The 20,933-nt window shown below is 42.5% G+C and overlaps 1 protein-coding gene across 8 annotated transcripts in view; it reads right to left on the reverse strand.

Annotated features, from left to right (window-relative positions):
• Nucleotides 1-2,690: 2,690 nt before the first annotated feature.
• Nucleotides 2,691-20,933, reverse strand: part of LOC135240565 (nebulin-like) — a 75,166-nt gene continuing 56,923 nt past the window's right edge. For 5 of the 8 annotated variants that reach the window (XM_064310175.1, XM_064310180.1, XM_064310179.1 and 2 more), the window contains 20 exons: nt 20,450-20,560; nt 20,163-20,273; nt 19,771-19,872; nt 19,533-19,637; nt 18,656-18,745; nt 16,948-17,061; nt 16,487-16,591; nt 15,221-15,325; nt 13,001-13,114; nt 12,391-12,495; nt 11,477-11,581; nt 10,682-10,774; nt 8,605-8,697; nt 7,232-7,324; nt 6,745-6,852; nt 6,184-6,370; nt 5,729-5,821; nt 5,430-5,567; nt 5,093-5,196; nt 2,691-3,652 (listed from right to left, as the gene is read on the reverse strand). In XM_064310175.1, coding sequence (XP_064166245.1) covers nt 3,479-3,652; nt 5,093-5,196; nt 5,430-5,567; nt 5,729-5,821; nt 6,184-6,370; nt 6,745-6,852; nt 7,232-7,324; nt 8,605-8,697; nt 10,682-10,774; nt 11,477-11,581; nt 12,391-12,495; nt 13,001-13,114; nt 15,221-15,325; nt 16,487-16,591; nt 16,948-17,061; nt 18,656-18,745; nt 19,533-19,637; nt 19,771-19,872; nt 20,163-20,273; nt 20,450-20,560 — 2,250 coding nt within the window. In that variant the 3' untranslated portion in view covers nt 2,691-3,478. The remainder of the gene's footprint in view (nt 3,653-5,092; nt 5,197-5,429; nt 5,568-5,728; nt 5,822-6,183; nt 6,371-6,744; nt 6,853-7,231; nt 7,325-8,604; nt 8,698-10,681; nt 10,775-11,476; nt 11,582-12,390; nt 12,496-13,000; nt 13,115-15,220; nt 15,326-16,486; nt 16,592-16,947; nt 17,062-18,655; nt 18,746-19,532; nt 19,638-19,770; nt 19,873-20,162; nt 20,274-20,449; nt 20,561-20,933) is intronic. The other 3 variants (XM_064310176.1, XM_064310177.1, XM_064310178.1) reach the window with 3 other exon arrangements.

Here is a 20,933-nt window from a genome sequence, read left to right on the forward strand (position 1 = left end):
TCATTTCTTCCCTTTTACAGTGCTTCAAACACATAAAAATGTCTCTGCAAAGAAAACCAATAACAAATGAACTGTCTAGCCCCTTTTAAAGGTAAACAAACTGCAGAAACTGGATGCCGTCAAGGGTCGTTTCAGTGCATTTGGGCTGCAAGTTAGTTTAGATTGCATATTTATTTATCTGGCCTATTTATGTCAAAATGGTTGCGTCATGACTGCAAATGTCCAAAACCCCCCAACCCTGAGAACTGCTCTGTTCTGATTTTTAAATCATTAAACCCTTTGAGCCTCAAGTAATTGGATTGACTCTTAAAATTATCAGTGGAGTACTTGAAGTGTCACATTTCAGATCCATAACCAAAGCTGAGCAGAGCTTTGTCAGTGCTGACTATACATGTCTGATCTGTGGCTGTTGCCCAAAAATGTTTTAACACCACAATCAAGAAACAGAGTGAAACAATTTGTGGGGGGTGTTGATGATACATCATGTTCTCTCCCCCTCTTTCTCCCTTGCTTGAGGTGCCGTCTTACCCTGTTTCATTCTGGGTGGGGGGTCTGAAAGTGAAAGTAATGACATAAAAACCTACCCCCTGATGTGTATGTGTGTGTGTGTGACACTGGGGGCATTGTATGAGTGTAAGAGTGTACAGTACTGTACTGTATTCATGCATAAGGGATTGTTCTGTATGTGTACACTGTGCATGTGTGTATGTGTGTGTGTGTGTGTGATAGAGAGAGAGAGAGAGACTGTATATTGGGTGAGTGTATTGTATGAGGGTGTTGTGTGTTTGTGTAACACTGCATGTTGTACGATTGTATCCTGAGGGGTTGTGCCAAGCCCCTCCTTGCTCTTTGAGATGTATTAAATTAAATGGAAATAAAACTAATGATAATTGATAATTAATGATTTTATCAGGATTTTAATTGTCATGATAAAATATTTTACTTAAATGAGCTGGGAATCACTCTGCTGTAGCTGATTTTCTCCTCTACTTTCATGAATTATGACTGTTCCGTGGATATCTGAGACTTTTGAATTGTACACACATTGGGCATTAATGGAACTGGTTTGAACTGCACCTAAATGAGAAGCCACCAGTGAACGGAGAATGAAAGCCTGTGCATCAGGTTGGTGCCAGCTGGCTGTCCTTGTTCCCTGGAGTGCCGTGTTTTATTCTGCCAAACCGTGGGAGGTACCGAAAACAGATGTAAATCAGAGGTTTTCTCAGAAAGCTCACTGGAACCATTTGGTGATACACATAAATTACAAATTAGCATTTGAGCTGCAGGATCAGTCTGTTTCTATTCAACCTCCAGCTCTTAATTGCTTAACCAATGCCATTGTTTGGACAGGAAGTTTCCCCACCTAGTGTTCCTTGCTGGTGCTGAAGTTTAATGCATCAGGGGTGACAAGGGGGGCCTTGTGTCTTTCTGGATTAAGTGTCAGTTTATGGCTAATTAAATCTATATTGCCAGTTGGTGGAAACAAATACATGCATGCACACCAAAGATTCCCCTAGCATTGGTGGCACTAACTATAGCTGCTGCCGCATCTATAGAAAATCTGATGAAATTCATAATTTGATTGAGGAAAAAAAAAAACCTTCACGCATTTTTATTCTGTTATACCTAATCTATATTAGGACATATATGCTCAATTTAATTGATTTCCACTTTCAGTTTCCACTTTGGTGGATTTACAGTTACACTGGAAGTGAATCAGCTGGCTAGCTATACTGGTTTGTGTTCTCTCCAATTACCTTAGTTTTAGTTTCCTAATGGCTCTATAAAGCACGCTGGTTTACGCCTATAATTGACCATAATAAAATTCTTAGGATACTTGCAGTCTACCGCTGTACCTGGTGCAAATGTCAGATTGAGGTAAGATTGAGCTCATTAAATAGGCTAATTTAGACCAGAAGTTGGCACAAAATCCTGAAACGGATCAGGACTTGTTGTGGGAACTTTCAAAGAAGTCGCAGAGCTTGGTAAAGCTAAATGGATGATCGACTAAAATTATTCTCGAAAGAGAGAAAGCATACGTTAGCAACAGGGAACGTGCTGTGTTTAAGATGATGCAAGTAGTTCCAGTAATCCCCTATTACAAGAACACTGCGTGTTTGTGTGGAACCCCGCTTAAATGACTGAACCGCATTATCAGCCGTGTCTTTGTATAATCAGCCTGGGTAACTACTCAAAGTCTGTGCTTTTGTTGCTGTTGACATACGCAGGGATTTTGGTTGCTTTGAATAAGGTTAAATGGTGAAATGTTATGATGTATTTAACTAAGTAGGTAGCTACACTCCACTGTGACTAACGTAGCAGCTACTTGGACAATCCTTAGCTGATGAAGAGGTTAGGCCTAACTAGATATCTTGAACTTTACATGGATATCAGCTATGTATTTTTTACTGTATGGGTGTTCTGTCGCGTAGTTAGACAACACAGACAGGCTGCCCTGGCAGGGAGGAGGTGGGAGTGCAACAGTGAACCAGACCAGGAAAAAGGTAACACTGCACAGGGTCTGGTCCACTGCACGCTGACTCTCTTGCCTGCAAGGGCATCTGAAACAGCCTAAAATAAAACCTAGGGGAACCGCTGACACGGTTCAACCCTCCAGCAATGGAATCACCCATATCAGATTTTTACATGAACACAAGTGTTAGTACAAAATTGACAAGGAGAGCCAGCAGTGATAGATCAGACATGGGAGATCAAGTGCTGCGGCAACTCAGTGTGCTTTATTAGCTACTGCTTCTGGTTACATGGCTTCCTTCTACCCCCCAGGCCCAAACACACATGCACTAGTGACCAGCATTCAGCAATGGAGGGAAGAGGCTCCTCTTAACTTTTCTGCCCTGGTTTGACTTCTCAAGATCTGCCAGCTCTTTGTCTTCTTTTCACATTTTCAGTTTTCATTTTCAGTGCTATGTTTCATTTTTGTTTCAGAGTTTTGTTTGATATTGGTTCTATTAGTCCTCCTTTCAAAAGGAAAGCATAGAAAAGTTTGTGTACAGCAGTTGAAACCATCCCTTTGTGTGTGTGTGTAAGTGTTTGAAAACTAAAATTCAGTTTCATTACACCAGTACTGAATGTGGTGCCTGTAAATGGTTTCATATACAAAATTACAGGCCTTTTCTCACTTTCTCGGTTTGGATGTATGTATTCTACAACAGATGGGATATATATATATATAAGTTATTCATTAGTGTCCCATCATCTACACGGAGGAAGGAAAACAAACAGGTTAACGAAGTGGCATTTGATAAACATGCCGGAATATTTTACTGCACGGCATCCCTATACTGTCCTGTCACATTACAATGCAGCATGAAACACTACCCATTAAATGAATCTACATAGTCCATCTTAACTAACTACCCAAGATGGTTTATAAGCGGCAAGCTTTTTACTCTGTGGATGTGTGCCATACCCACTCTGGGGGGAGAGGGTGGGGTGGGGAGAGGGGCAGGACTTGTTTTTAGATGGCCTCCACATAATTGGCTGGCAGCATGCCTGTCTTGCCGGTTCGTTGCACAGTGCCGTACATCCAGCCCTCATCAATGGATTGCACATTCAGAATGACGTCACCATCCTTGAAGGACACCTCATCCTTATCTGCGGCCATGTAGTCATACATGGCGCGGACAGTTTTCTGCAAGAGAGGAAGGAAAGAAATGGTATGAGAGACAGAGATAGGATGAGAAAGGAGACAGATGGGATTGGAGATAAAGAGATGGACGGCAGGAAACTTGGGATAAGAGTGGAGAAAAGGATGAGTGGATGAAAGAGGTGAGAGTCCATGGAGGGTGGGGTGGAGTAGCTTTTTCATTTTGATGAGAGAGCTGGCCACTGCGTTCCTGGTGGAATTTGTCATGGAGTCAGAGCTCCTGAGGTTCTCAGAAGCCAAGCCTGACAGAGCTGTCAATTCTGTCTCGGTCACAAGTGTAGCTAAGATGGGATGAATAGCCTGTTCTCATTAAACATTTTTTTCTTAAAAACTTTTGTTCTTAAAAAAACACAGTAAACAGGCCTGAAATAAAGTGTTGGGAGATGGTACAAAAGAGAAGGAAATTATTTCCAAACGTCTGCAAAACAAAGCTAGCCTGTCTTGTGCTGTTTGGAGCCCTCGTTCCTCTTGCCGTTCCATGTTGAGCAATAAATCTGCAGTTGATCAGTGGAAGTTTTTTGCCCAGAAAAAAGACAATGACGCATTGGTCAAAAAGAGCCAATTCCCCACTGTGACCTTTGACACAGGTTTGGCGATGCATCACCCCTGCGATGAGTGTGGGCCAATGTGGTCCCTTTCCTATAGGGCCTAGGGTGTAAATCTCACTTGCAGCAGTCTGTGAGCTGAGGTTTGGGTTCTACAGGATGGCTGTTTTAGGCTCCACAATTTGCTCTCCATTACTGGATGTAAAAAAGTCAAATCACTTACTCTGTTTTGAGAAAGTGACACCTCAGAGACGAAGAGGCTTTCTCCCACAACAAGTATTTTATTGCTGTGTGTTTTTGGACATGTGTTGGAAGGTAAAGGACCATGTAGGCTCTATACTCACCCTGTTGCCTGTTCCCACCAACAACTGATCTATGGCCAATTGTACAAAAGCCTAGTTTCAGGTTGGAGTAAAATGTCTTATAATAATAATAGGCCATGCAGCCCATTTAGACTTTCCTTTAGTTCCTACCGCCTAGAATCAGGCTGTCCAGTCACATATGAAAAGGGCAGGTGGGTGCAGGTTTTTGTTTTAGCTCAGCATGAAGACACCCAAATATATACATACAACAATCTAATTACTGTCGTAGTGGTGGGATAAAACAATAAAACCTGTACCCACATCTACCCTTTTCAAATAAGACTGGACACCCATAAAATCACCTTAATTCATCTCTGTGTGAGAGGCTGTGCAGGAGGCTGTGCTATTTATGTGACTGCAGGGGAGTGAGTAGATGGCTGTGTAAGACGTTGTGTAGGAGACAGGAGTGTGAGTAGGACACAGTGCAAGAGATTGTATGCAGCAGATTATGCAGGAGACTGTGTAAGAAATTGTATGCAGCAGATTATGCAGGAGACTGTGTAAGAGACTGTGCTCACCCCGGTGGTGGAGGGCTGGGAGGGGACGGAGGACACAGCGGTCTGCTGGGTGGCCACAGAGGAGGAGCGCTGCTGCAGCTCCACAGTCTTGGTCTGTGTGTAGCCTTGGGGAGGAGATATACACATCATTACTTCATTGAGCACACAGGTGCTCTGCTTTAGAGCTAAACCTGACATATTTCCCTTTCCTTGTAAAATTTGTTTTCAGGTAAATGAACAGTCTAATTCGTTAAACTTCTCCAGAGGTATGTTATTGGTTTCTTACCTCCCTATGTTAAGCTTCTCCATGTTCTGGAGTTGGTGTTATTGCTCATTTACAGGTGTAGGTATAGCTCACCTGTGGAGGAGACGCCGAAGCCCTCACTGTACAGGGACAGGCGATGGTCCAGATTCTCAGAGAGTTCTGACTTCTCGTCCCCAGCGCTCATGGCACTGGTGGAGCGGGAGTGCTCCTTGCTGCGGCGCTGCACCTGGACTGTAGGACACAGTCACCCAATCAGCACGGTCATATAACCACGCGATCAGTTCAGTCACATGGTCATGCTGTCAGACAGTCACACACTGTCTACAGCTGCAGGGCCCACACTGCTGGGCAGTTAACAGTCCTCCTGGTGGTCATCAGAGCCGTGCTCCTACCTGACATCATGTGCAGACTCCTGGACTGGATGTTGTCCTCAGCAGGGTCGTAGTCAAAGACAGAGCCAGGGTTAGTGCGCCACACACGCAGGTCTGTGAGGGAGGAGAGGAGACGTTGCTTATCTTCCTTGCCACAGGAAGGCAGAAGAGTTACAGATCTCTACTACAGGAAGGGGGAGGAATTACTAAGCTCTGCTGTAGGAAAGGAGAGGAGTTGCTGACCTCTACTACAGGAAGGGGGGGGGAGATATTGAACTCAGACCAGCTATCAGCCCAGTCCTACTGGTGTCACGGTGTGTGGGCAAACTGAGTGGATGGCATCAGGACTACTGCAATCAGGGTGTGTGAGCTGATTGGATACCGGCCCGGTCACACTGGGATCAGGGCATGTGGGTGAACTGTTTGGATGATATTAGTTTGGTACTGCTGCGGTCGGGGTGTGTGGATGAGCTGACCTGTGGTGGTCTCCTGGTCGTGCTCTATGGTCCTTCTCCTCTCCATCTCTACCACACGCCTCTGGATGCCGCGGTAGTTGATGTCGCTGAAGTCCTGTGTGTTCTTCTTAACGCGCTCAGTCACAAGATCAGACACCACTGGGGTGAAGCTGCCTTTGGTCTTTTCAAATTCCTGGTGGTACTTCACCTGCCGGACAGACCCAGAACCAAGAGTCTTAGATTTTGACGCAAAACCAACAAAATTAAGCTGCTAAACTGTGTTGGTGACGGAAATTATTTGAATTTGTATGTCAAAGTTAAGGGAAAATGCAGGCCTCTGGTCAGCCAACGTGTTAACAATATACCTCAAACATATCCAATATACCTGCTAACTGTCTCTGGAAATAAAGCATGGGAAATAAGTGTTCACTGTATACTTTGTGTTCCCATAGAGCCCATAGAACCGATTATGCTTCATGGACACTAACCAAATACACTTACCCTCCCCTCTCCACCCTCCCCTCTCGTTCCTCACTATACCCCCCCTATTTAAACAGTAGGGTGTAGAGACTCAAGGCTTACTCCAGAGATTATGCGCTGGGAATCCTTCACACGCCTCATCTCGGGCGTATCCAGGACAAAGGAAGCCTTCCCCTGGACTTGCTTACGGAAGCTGTCTGAATACAGCACCTGTCGGGCGGGGTGGGGGAGGGGGGGGGGGACGACGACGCAGAATATGCATGGTGAGGGAAGACATGGCTGCGTGGCAATTGCCAAGATAAGCCACATGGAGAAGAAGCCAAAATGATGGTGCAACACAGACGTATGCCTCAGCAGAGGATGGACTGTATTAGTGCCTCAGAGGGATGAATTAGGGGGATGGTTCACTCAGGAAGGGAAGAACAGAAGGATACAGGGACTGAGTTAGTGGTGATGTACACTTGACACCAAAGCCGGTGGAATTAAAGCAGAAGACAGCAGAAGACTTTAATCATTAAAGCAACTCTAATAATCCACCAGAAGAGGGAGTTAGACAAGTTATGCGCACAAAGACAATTCAGTGGTATACCGAGCTAATGTTCTCCTGGGTCCGCTTGACCCTCTCCATCTCTGGAGTGAACACCACGGGGGTGCCCTTGGCAGAAGCGTCCTTATACAACACCTATGGGACAGAAGGAGAACACCCCCCAGAGGCCGTGAGAAACTATGGGGGGCAGTCCACACCCACACAGATGCTCTGCACATCCAGGCTTCTTCTGCATAACCAAGATGAGCGTTCCAAAGCAGTGCACCCAGCCACAGCACCTACACCTGAACACCTGTGATATACGATCAATGGAACTGAAATGCACTTGAGAGGTGGATCAAAAAGCATCAATTTGATATTAAAAACACAATGGAAAAATACTTTTTAATGCTAAAGGATTGGGTTTTGTCAATCATTGGGATGTGAGGACTGCACAGTCGAGATTCCATTAATGCTTCCTATTTTCAATGACATAGATAGAATTTTACGTATTTCCTCAGTTTACATTTCAAAGAAAACCAGATTTAAATTTATTATGGGATTATGTAGGCAGATACTGACTATGAAGGTACATCTGGAGAGGGTGCTTCCAAGAGGTGAAAGGAAGAGCACAGGATGGAAAAGGGTAATACTATGGAGTGTAGTGCTAATGGCTGGGACAGTAAAAATATACAACTGTGCAAAAAAACAAAAGCAGGAATTTTGAGCAGGAACACTGACACACTGCCACATAATACAGAAACAGAGATGTGCTAAGAAGACATTTCCACCAGAATATTTAGTGTGAATTCTCATTGCTCTTCACACCACACTACCATGGGTCAACAGCAATAATAAAAAAAATTCCTTGCAGAAGTTTTTGTGTTTTTGACATTGATACCTAAACACCACTATACTACTAATTTATTTTTAATAAAAGGAGCTACAGACCACAAAGTGTTCTACATTACAAAAAGTTAAAATAAAAAGTCATATTGTTGAAAAATGATGTGGTTAGAAAAAAGAACATAAAAAAGTAAAAATATATACATTCAGTGAGGGTTGGTGGATATGTTTCTTGTATATAACTCACCTTTTGTTAGGATAAATTCCAACATTTATGATGATGATAAACTATAGTATTATTTGCCAGACAGTCAAAATTTATATTTAATGTGTTTCTTCTTTTTTTTTCTTCATGACTTCACATTACATTGTTTACTACAAACATCACAAACATTAATAATGACACTAATTACTCCAACTAAAGCGGTACAGGGACATGAGTTAGTGATGATGAACACCTCACATCACAGCCGGTTGTATTAAATACAGCACATAAATATAACAGATTTTAATCGTTAATACAGCCCTAATAAACCACCAGAAGAGGGAGTTAGACAGGTTATTTGTGTAGGCACACTTAAGTGGTATACCGAGCTAATGTGCCTCTGGATGCGCTTGACCCTCTCCATCTCTGGAGTGAACACCACAGGGGTGCCCCTGGCAGAAACGTCCTTATAAAACACCTATGGGACAGAAGGAGAACACCCCCAGAGGCTGTGAGAAACTATGGGGGGTGGGGGGCGGGGTGCACACACATGGTCCGCACATCCAGGCTTCTTTTGCATAATTAGGATGTTTGAGCGTTCCAATGCAGTGCACCCTGCCACAGCACCTACATCTGAACATCTGTGTTATAACATCAATGAAACTAAAATACAACGAAAAGCATACAAGATGGAGATAAAAAAAACACATAGATTTTTTGTAAAAAAAAAAAAAAAACACAAAATGGGGAAAAAATTGCTAAAGGGCAGTAGCTTTGCATTGACAGAACTGCCGGACAAGCCAGGCCAGCAAAAAAAACAAAAAACATAAATGATATGCGACTGAGCATGCAGACTCGCATTGTCAAGAGCGACAAGCCAATGTCGCTAATGAGTAGTTGTCTAGTTATCGTATCGTTACACCCACTGTTCTATATTGATCACAGTTATGACCAGAAGAGGCTCTGGTGGGACCAAAACATGAAGAAAACCTAGCATATAACAAATGGCCTATGAGACTGTAAAATAATCCAAAGCAAGGTAAATTAAGACCCTGCATGTACCAATTGTACACGACTTGCAGTAAAAGCATATAATAGAAGGTAAATGTTGGCGAAGTAGCTAGGTAACTAATTTCACTGCCAGATTACTCAATTTATGAATCTCATCTAACAAACCAATTTTTAGGGCAAGTAAAACAACATCCCATTGCGCTGGCCAAGAAAGCAGAAAACCGTTGTCGGGACCATGGAAAGAGCACTAACACTGTCGCGGGCATTGACATTTGTTATTAAAGACGAATTTCACTGGTGAAAAGCCAAGTTCAACTTGGCTTCCCTTGAGGTTTTTTCAGGCAGGTTGACCATTATAGTCGAGCTTCACACAGCTCTAGTTATCTCTGATTGGTTATATATCTTTTCTTTTTTTTTTTAATCAAGGGATGCCAAATGCTCCTGGCTTCCACTGCAACAACAGGAAAGCAGTACTCTCTATGGACAGACGGCAACATGTACTGAGAAGGAGGGGTCTGTTTCGTAGCTATCACTAGTGAATCTGAAGGAGCATTCACAAGCCAAAAAAACAAAACAAAGTAAACGCTCAAATGGAGATAAGAACAAATATATTCTCTTTAAAAAGTTTTTTTTTTCCTCTCTCTCGCCAAATTTTGGAAGAAGCTAGCCTCTTTTGGCTTCTATGAGACTACTGTTGCCTGCGGGGACATTAAAAAAATATACTATCGTACAAAATAGGACCAGGGATACTGAAACACTGCAACATAATTCAGACACAGATTTGCCAAGAACACATTCCCACCAGAACATTTAGCGCAAATTACCATTGACCTTCCACCATGCTACCATGGATCAACAGCAATGATGAAAAATTTCTTGCAGGAGTTTTTGTGTTTTTGACATTTGTATCTAAACACCACTGAACTACTAATTTATTATAAATAACAGAGACTACAGACCGCAAAGTTGCTGAAAAATGATGTGGTTAGACAAAATAGCACAAAAAGTAAAAATATAGAGAGGGTTGGTGGATATGTTACCTGTATATAACTCACCTTTTGTAAAGGTAAATTCCAAAATTTATGATCATGATAAACCATATCATTTGCCAGACAGTTAAAATTTATATGAAAAAAAAAGTTTTTCTTTTTTTTTGTGACTTTACATTATTTACCACTAATAACATGAATGCTATTAATAACGCACTAATCAATCCAACTGGCAGTTGGAAACACAAATAAAGTGCTTCAGAGAGAAGAACTGAGGGGATGTCTCACCCAGGAAGGGAAGAACAAAGAAGGGGTACAGGGAGTTAGTGATGATATACAGTCCACATCACAGCCGGTGGTATTACATACAGCAGAAGATTTTAATTGTTAATACAGCCCTAATAAACCACCAGAAGAGGGAGTTAGACAGGTTATTTGTGTAGGCACACTTAAGTGGTATACCGAGCTAATGTGTTCCTGGATGCGCTTGACCCTCTCCATCTCTGGAGTGAACACCACAGGGGTGCCCCTGGCAGAAACGTCCTTATAAAACACCTATGGGACAGAAGGAGAACACCCCCAGAGGCTGTGAGAAACTATGGGGGGTGGGGGGGCAGGGTGCACACACACAGTTTGCATATCTAGGCTTCTTCTACATAATTAGGATGTTTGAGTGTTCCAAAAAAGTGCACCCTGCCCGGCACCTACATCTAAACATCTGTGTTATACTGTAACATCAATGAAACTGAAATACACAAGAAAACAATCAAGCGGGGGATTAAAAAGTGTTGATTTGTTAAAAAAACAATGGGGAAAATGTTTTTTTTTTAATGGTAAAGGGTTGGGTTTGGTCAATCGTTGGGATGTGAGGACTGCACAGTCGAGATTCCACTAATGGTCCCTGTTTTCCGTCACATATAATTTTATTTATTTCCTCAGTTTACGCTTCAAAGAAAAATATATGCATTATGGGAACTATGGGATAGATAGGCAGAATCTGACTGTGAAGGTACATCTGGAGAAGGTGCTTCTAAGGCGTGAAAAGGAGGGCACAGGATGGAAAAGGATAACACTGCAGTGTAGTGCTGGCTGCTGGAACAGTAAAAATATATAATAAAGAGAAGATTTCTCTGAAGTGTATAGTAATGTAAAAAGTGCACACCAAAAGAGAACCAGGCCTATGGTTCCGCCCTGCATCTCCCAAAAACAGGACTGCACAGATGGTTGCACCCCATTTCTCCCTTTCCTGGCACTTACAGTGCTGAAGTTCCTCTGGTTCTCACGGACCCTCAGCATCTCTGGAGTATCCAGAACTGGAACATAGTGGGACATGGTCTTCTCAGCCTCCTCCTTGTACTTTTTCTGTGAGTCACAGAAACAGACTCTGCGTCAAACAAAGGCCTAATCCAGACCAGATTTAGACCACAGCAGTGGTTCCCAACCCTGCTCCTAGAGATCAACTATCCAATAGCTTTCTCATCTGGCACACCCGATTCTACTAATTAGCAGCTCAATAAGATCTATAACTGTTGAATGAGGTGTGCTTTCTTAGGGCTGGAGTGAAAATCTACAGGAGGGTAGATCTCCAGGGTTGGGAACAGGGATGGGAGTCATTGAACCACGGGGTCTATTTGTTTGGGCCATTCTATGAGTTTTTTTTTGTTAGCTTATTTTCAGTTTTATTATTTTAGACCTTGAGTTATTGATATTTTATTTTGGAGGTAGATGTTTATGGTTCAACCATATTTAGCCTGCTACCCTGTGGAGTTACAGTACGTTTGTGTCTTTATTGTGCAAGCAAACCACACTGAAATAAAAATATTTTATTGAAAGCAAAAATATACCTCAAAAGTTTTGAGACAAATATTAGATAGCAAAAAATATGAATTTCAAACAAAAAATATTTAAACTATTTTCATTTGCAGAGGTATAGGTGATGTGTCTCTATTGGCCAGTCCTCTTTGAACTGGCAGTTTGGCTACACCAACTGGCCGTTCCTACGTGTGTTTGTAAAAGACAAAAGTTGTTCTTCACTGATCATAAGTTAACATAAATACTGTGTAAACCATAGATGTAAACTCTGCAGCTACTTTGGAAAAGGAGAGTGAATGTTTTTAAAGCATACTTGTGCTAAATGCGCCCCTTTCTGCCATGACCTCTGACCCCCTCACCTGGCTGACGATTTTCTTCATCTGCTGGGCGTGGATGATATCCGGGGTGTCGATGACGGAGGTGTAGCTTGCACGTTCCTGCACAGCCGTCTGCTTGTACTTTGTCTAGGGAACAGAGACCGGGGTTCAGGAATAGGACACCATTGCAGTCTAACTATTTACATCAAAAAATGTAATACATATTTTATGCATAATGTGCCCTGTTGTGTATTTTCATTTTGCTCATTACGGTGTGCTATTGTGCCCACGTACCAAGGACTGCTCCTTTTTGGGGAGGACACCCAAATTCAAATACTTTTTCACAAGAAACCTTTTCCTGGAAGGCTTGACTCCTTCTAAGAAAGTAATTACGAGGGGCTTGGTGGAGAAAAATAACCTTTTAAAAATATAGGTTTGTACTATTTTTCTGATTTTGGTTTGGAGATGTTTGTGGAGTATTAACAGTTGCGCAGGACCAGTCATGCATGCTATGCCAGGCCTTTTCACAGTTTAACAATGTGTAGTTATTCGGTCTTAATTTTAGTGTGCCTTCCTATGTAGTCTATGTAAAACTTGTGGAGAATATTCACAGTGATACACAGGAAGGGTACTGCAGAGGGCAGGCACACACCTGACTGAGGATGTCTGTAGCATTTCTTGCCCTCAGCAAGTCTGGAGTGTCCGTCGCCAAAGCCAACATTCCCTTGCCCTTGATCTCCAGTTCAAGTGCCTTCTTGTACTCTTTCTGCAAAAACCCCACAGACGTTTACACCTGTCTTCTGCACATTCCTCACTATGCTTTATATTTCATACTGCAAATTCATTAAAGAGTACAGTACATCTGGGGAAAAGGATGAAATTTCTGCATTTCAGAAGCTGGTTAAGCATTAATCTGTGACTGAAAATCGAAACCAATGCCATATTATCAGATTTGACAGGTGCTACCATTAAGAATTAGACAAGGGAGACTTCTGTGAACCATTAGGGAGGTTAGAACATGTGACTTGGAGCTGTGGTACTGCAGAGGATCATGGGAGAGAGGAAGTTATAGGCAGGATGATGAGACAGAGCTGGGAAGTTACAGGGGTGAACATTAGTGATGTCATTAATGGAGGTGGCTCAAAAGGGAGCAGCCCTATTGGCTGAAGAAGTGGGGGGAAAGACTAAAGACTAGGAATAAAGAGGAAGATTGCAGGTCCACCTGTGGTATTCCTTCCTTGTATGATGTCCTGTACCTTCAGCGTTGGCTAGTTCTCTTCATTGTTGCCCGGGGTAAATAGACTTATTGTGTTTCCCAAATTATTTTGTTGAGTCAAAGTAGCACCTGACTTGTCTGTTCTTGATAGAAACACATTAAGCATTTAATAGAGTAAAGAAAATGTTTTGCAGATTGATCTGACAATAATACAAAGGTGTCAGCAATACTGAATGAGTCAAAGGATGGCTGGTATTGCCTGCTTATTGCACACATTCTACACAAAATCAACAGTGACAGGATCCAATCAGTCATCAGTCATAGTGAATTGGTTGAAGTGTCGTAGCTGCAATGGTTCTACATACTGTAGATTGTGTCAGTAGCTGTAGTAGGTCTATAGTTACTATGTGGCTGTAGCTGCTGTGTGTCCCTTTCAGTTCTGCTGATTGATCCACTTATCCCTACACTTAACAGCTGTGTGGTTTGGAAAAAGAGGTGTTGAAGAGGCTAGTGGACAGGAAAGAGATGTTGAGGCCAGATAAATCATATCGATGAACGCGTTTTGAAAAGTGGAAGGGTGAATTATTTAGAGAAGTTTCTCAGGAGAGTGAATCATGCATGATGGCTGCACCTAAACAGGGTGAAATGGAGAAACTAACAGCATTCATTGGATTACGGGGATAGTGGCGTTATAGGAAGTGGGAGGTAGAGCAAATCCAGGATACACAGTAGACACCTCACCAGACACTGTGCTGCAGATTCTCATTGTGAGAGAATGCTGTCTTTAACAGGCTCCTCAAAGCCCTGCTTACAAAAGACAGGAACATAAAATCCACCTGAAAAACACGTGGATACCTCAGAATAGTCACCCCATCACCTTAAACGTGTGTAACTGAGGTAAAGCAGCAAGGGCAATTTCTAACTCAGATGTAAAACAACATGGTCTTATACTTGGGTAATGGCACAACTGTTCTGTAAGTCTGAGAAGAAACAGCATAGTTTTTCTGCAAATCTGAGGTAAACCAACACAGACATTCTGTTATTCATGGATAAAATAGTTTGCTCATTCTGTGACTGTGACTTAAAAAGCAGCGTCATTCTGATGTTCTTCCTGGGGCTGAGCGGAGACTGTGGTTTGTGTGAAGGTTGGGCGTTCTGTATGGACTGTATGTGCCTGTGCCGGACACTGTTGGTGAAAGTGATACAGGCGTCATGTGACCAGATGTTTCTTAATGTGTCAAAGAAGATTTTTAATTCACGGGACCATCAGCACAGTACCTTCTTGTTCTGGTATTAGGGAATAATTCACCAAGTTCTCCATCCTGACACCACACTGCGCCAAACACAATGGGAAACGACCCACCCCAGTCTGGCTCGGGGTGCTGCTTTCTTATCATGACAGTAAAAGTGCCCCATCTTGTGAATGCATTGCAGTGGTTCATTGGCACCTTTTCATTCCAGGACAATTGCAAGAGAAAAGAACTCACCGCAAGGCTCTACAGGACAAGGCTTCTAAATTCTATAGAGGTAGGAATCTTATATTAACCTTTTTTCTTATTGGATCCAAGCCTTAGATTAAACAGAGCAAGGGGCTTAGCCTGTTGTAAGGAAGTGTGACAAGTCCTCCCCCTCCCACCCAACCGGAAGCCCTCCTACCTCGCTTTGCATATGCTGGGCCTCCTTGGCCGACACATAGGTGGGTGTCTCAAAGTCCAGCATGGCCTTGCCCCTCTCCTTCACATACCTCTCCTTATACTTCACCTGCAATTACAACAACGTACAAAGCCACACATCACCTCAGGGCAGCCTTCCCAGAATCCCCCAGCCATATCAGCTCTGAATGTGTTCAAGTCTAAGGTTTATACTGAGGTCTTTGACCCAGTCAGTATTAATGGTATTCATACTTCTGCAAACTCAAGGCTGTTCTCTCTTCTAAGATGACTATATCTCTAATTTTGTGCAGCTATAGTTTTTCACTATGACAGTGACTAGACGACACGTCCCAGACCACTCCTAAATAATATTCAGGCTTTAGTTTCCCCGTGTGTGTATCCAGACCCTTTCCATTTTGAGCTAAAAGGAAAAATGATTCTAAATCAGCACTACTACTCTGAGATGCTTTGTGAATATAGGTCCTGTTCCCCAGGCCTGTATTTAAACGGTGAGAGGTTTGTCACGTTTGTGTTTGTTTTCATGAAATTATTATTCTAGGGGGATCATCTTCCATCTGTAAAAACACATTGTCATTGGCACTTTAAATTGTAAATCTCTATATAAATGTATCCACGTGTAATAATGTGTGTGATGCAAACAATTTTTTTACTGTTTCTTTAAAATGGAACAATGCCAAACAACATGTCTAATAAACATTTTCACATGATACTATTTTAAAGGGTAATTAAATTCAAATGAAATTTTACAATGGAATTATGAACAGTCATATGTACTTTCTTGGCCATGTAACAACTGTTCAACAGACTATACCACAAGTAAATCACTATAAAATGGGTGCAATACCCCTGAAAATGAATAATGTCCTCAGATAAGCTCCTTCAATGCCAAATCAAACCTATTTTGTCTAATCATCTCCATTCAAAAGTCAATTAGTCAAAGACTAATTTTATCTGTGTCAGCGAAACTGGCCCTATAAATATTAAAGATTAAATATTATAGCAAGTGAATCGTTCTTTGACATGACATTGTCGAATGACAGCCAAATATATCCATGTAAGAATGAGATAAAATAGATGAGAGAATATATTGTGGGCTATTAATCTAATAGGTTGTTGGATATTAATATGTAGTGGAATATTAGTAGAATAGATGGAAGGACATTAATCTAATGGACTGTGGAATATTATTGGGTGTAGGAGAGCTCCAGGGGCTGATGGGAATGGGGATTTGGTTTAACTGGTGGCTTACATCACTAGACAGCTTGCTGGTGCTCAGGTTGTGCTGCATAGACAGGGACTCAGCCATATCCGTTACCGGCTTGTGCATCTTCTTCAGATCACCCTTATATATCACCTGTGAAATAAACACATATCTCAACCTTATATTTCAACTGTGGAGAAACACACATATCTCAACCTTATACTTCAACTGTGAGAAACACACACATCTCAACCTTATACTTCAACTGTGAGAAACACACACATCACCTTTGCACAGCGCCCTGCAGTCATATTGTATATTTAAGACATTTTATTTGAGATCAAAAGATGAATACGAGACAAAAGTACATGTACTTCACCTTTGAGACAAACATTTTACAATTGCAATCACTTACAGTGGCAGACACTCTTATCTACACACACACACACACACACACACACGCACACGCACACACACACACCTTAACTCAGGATAGCAGCGACTCTCACCTCACTTGCTAGAACGTTAGCCCCCTTCATGGTCTCATACACCATACTGCTCTTCAGGTCATACTGCGGCCTCTTTCCCTTCATCTCTTTGTCAAACTTCTCCTTGTACTTCAGCTGTAACGGACACACGATCAGTGTTACTCTCATCCACATACAGGCCTACAGGCAGGTCCCGGGGGAACTGCAGTGCTCAATTAGTCCTAGATAACAAAATGCAATTTAGAAATGGGGAAAGAGATTAATTAGAAGGAAATTATACAATATGATAAGTGAGATTCCACCATAACAGACACATGGAGAGACACTACAATACTCTTATATTCACTCTATTCAGCCAGTTGTGGAAAGTCACTTATTGTGGGACAGTTGGGGACTGCAGCTTGCCTTCTAGGGCTAGTACTGTACAGTGACAGTTTTCAAATGTGAGATGATTTACATATATTTTCTCATAAATTTGTATTAATGTATGCACTACAGTACTCCGAAAAAGGCATTCTGAGTCAATACAGACAAAATACAACACGACAACATAAACCTCATATATACAAGATATATATGGGAAAGGGAACAAAAATATCTCCATTCCAGAGTTTCTGTAGAAAAACCAGTGTCAGTGCAGGAATTTGGGTGATGAGAGTGTACAGTATCACATCTGCACCAAGAGGAGTGTTTGAATGGCGTAGGATATCTGCACCAAAAGCAGCTTGTGGACTCCAACAGTCAAATTAAATGAATGCTAATGTGTTATGGGCTTATTGTCCCATTTATATTTTTTTCATTTCTGCTAACATTTTTTTCCCAAATTTATAGACTTTTAAAGATCTTTAAATTACCTTTGATGCAGTAATTCATCAAAAAAATATAACTCTTCAAAAAGAAACAATGCTGCCACCTACTGCTGGAGTGACACAAATGTATTTGATTGAATTTTCTGTACACCGTATAGTTAATAATCTTTCTACCTCTATAAACCAATCTGGGATCAGCTTTATTTCTATCCCTATACTCTGTTCTAACAATAATGTGTAGAAGGAGGATACTTATCCAGGATTAGTGCATGGAGATAGCATCTCATTATACCACAGGCATACCATGGCTTCTATTCAATAATTGGTTTGCTAATCGTTCAGTTAGCCCAATTAACAGCACATTTGCACAGACCTCTTGGTGTAGAGGAGATGGAGGGATGCAATAACACATTCACCATACTTCTCTGCCTGATATAAAATGGACCACACATTGCTGCTTGACCTGAGAAGGACCACACACCTCCCAGACAGGCACCGCTGCCATAACACGTATAACACACACAAAGACCAAAGACAGTGAATGGGTTTGTGTCACATTGATAAACACATTGGCTGTCGGTCACACTGTGAATGAAAGTTGAGGTGCAGTGAATGAAAGGAGGAGAAAACAAGCCAGAAGGAGAGAAGCATGCGGAAAGGAGAAAAGGTCTAAGAGCACAATCAGAACTGAAATATAGCAGGGAAAAGAACCTACTATAGGGACAGGGAAAGATATCATCTAAAAAATAAATGACATGAACCAAAAACAAACTAGAAGAAAGAAATCTCCCTGATTTAACGCAGCAGGGCCTGCCACAATAACATCCAGAAAATTGGAAATCGGTCAGTGGGAGACAGGAAGATGCAGGGGCAGGACAAGAAGGTGTGGTCCGTTCCCCCGGGTTTCCGGGGGTCCTTACATTACTAGTCAAGGCAGTCACTTTCTTAATGTGGCGCATCTGGGGGGTGTCAATGGAGGCGACTCCGTGGAGGGATGGCTCCCCTCCAACCTACAAATTGCAGTGAGACGAGTGGGGTAAGAGAGGGTGGGGCAAGGGGGGTGATTGACAGGACAAGCACTTGGACAGGGCAGGATACAACAAAAGAAGAGCTGGAGACATCAAAGCACTGACATCACTGAACGTCAACACCGGGGGCCGGATACAGTCAGTACTTAACGCACTTAGGGCCTGATTTACTAAGGCCTTTAGCATATGCAAAATCTTTTAGCACAGGCAAAACTAATAACACAACAAATGAATGATGCAAAACAAATATTGGTCATGTTATTGTACTAAATTTACTAAGACCGTACTAAAGGTCTTAGTAAATCGGGCTCTTAAACTTTTTAAGGGCATATATAATTAAATTAAACCCTCCCGATTAACCTGATACCATATCTCAATAAAGTCAATTTCACTCTCTGTTTTGAGATGGGGTGACTGGAAGGCTCCTGTCAGTGAAAAGTAGTTTTGTTGAATGACGGACACTTTGTTGTGACTTTGTGGTCAGACCATTTTCAAATTCCTGCTTTTGCATTCTAAGGCTACAGCACAGCATAGTACTAGAAAGATGATTTCCACAGTGGAAGCGGACAAAGTGGGACATACAAGAGGCAAGGAGGAGGTATCAGCATGAGATGTGGTCTGAGGAGAACTTGTGGCGAGTGAACAGACATCTTCGTGTCACTAGTACAGAAGTAAATGTTCACTGAGGGACCAAACAGCACAAACACACAATGATCAGCTTGACCCAGCAGCTCTGTCTGAGTTTGGGGGGTGTTGGTGAAGACCATACCTCACTGTTCAGCTTGGACACCTTGGTTGCCAGGGTGATGTCGGGGCGTTCCTTCAGGGATCCACCACGGTGTGCTTCCATGCGGGCCTTTTCACGATAGCCAATCTGCCAGGGACACATTGCACCGTTACCCAGAACCATTTCCCAGCACAGCTAACAGCACATGGTGTGGCCTTCTGGGTAATGATGTTCTGACTGCGCTGACTGAAAGCCATGGACGTGGCTCAGGCGCGCTCACCTCACTGACAAGCTTGGCCGTGTGGGTGGCCCTCTTGATGTCAGGACGGTCGGCCACGGGGGTGTAGTGCAGCTTGGTCTTTGCATCCTTCTTGTAGGCCACCTGCAGCAGAATGGGAAGGGTCAAACTTAGCAGCTCTGTCTGTACCTGCAAGTTCATATATCTCCAATAAAGGACCACAAAGTCAATCCTGAATAACCCAAATAACAAGGCAGGGCAATAACAGAGACGGGGGTGTCACCCTATGTTCCTACTTGGGTCACAATGCAAAAAAAAAAAGTACATTTATGCCTCTTCCTGACAGAAGCTGTGCTCTCAGACGTTGTTGGAAAAAGCCATTTTATTGGCTGTCTAATCTGTCGGGAAGCAGAGGAGGTTAGAAGGCTGCTCACGTTGCTCTGGTTCTTCATGACGTTCATGGCGTGCTTGACGTCTGGTGGGGCCAGCATGCTGTTGTACTTGGACTTGCCTTTCTCCTTCTCAAATTTCTCCTTATACACATTCTGTGGAGATGGAACAGACAGGGTTTGTGAAAAAAAAGACCAGACAAAACAAACAAAAGGATATTTGTAAATACCCCTCTTTCAGTGAGGGAAATTAAATCCAGGGTCTACCCTCTCTTTAGGCAGGACATTGTGAGAACTGTTGTGTTTGGATAGGATTTCATGCGTGGACTCACCCTGCTCACAATCTTGGTCACTGCCTTGCTATGGGCAGTTTCACGCGTCTGGGGCAGGGTGGTGAAGGATCCACGCTGGCGATCTTTTTTACTAGCCTGTTTGTATTTCGTCTGGAGAGGGAGAAGTTGAGAGGGGAAGTCATTTATGGCCCCTTGTTACGAACATGTACAAACACAACCCGGATTATACAAACACTGCGGGTCAATTGCAGTGTGACTTCAAGTTGGAGACTAGCACGGGATTTTTTGGAGACTTTCCATATTTTCCGGATGTAGATCAAAATCAAGACCAAACTGCCTCAGTACCGACTGCAGTGCGCTGTCAAACTCATTAGTACTGTATAGTCCAATTGTGTACAACAAGGGCTAGTCAGTTCCAGGATATTGTGCCAACTTCGGCTCTTAATTATTTAATTAGCTTAATTATATCTTGATCTGACATTTGTTTAAGTACCAGGTACAGCCACAGACTGGAAGTGTATCC

The sequence above is a fragment of the Anguilla rostrata genome, chromosome 15, assembly GCF_018555375.3.
Source record: "Anguilla rostrata isolate EN2019 chromosome 15, ASM1855537v3, whole genome shotgun sequence".
Taxonomy (NCBI): domain Eukaryota; kingdom Metazoa; phylum Chordata; class Actinopteri; order Anguilliformes; family Anguillidae; genus Anguilla; species Anguilla rostrata.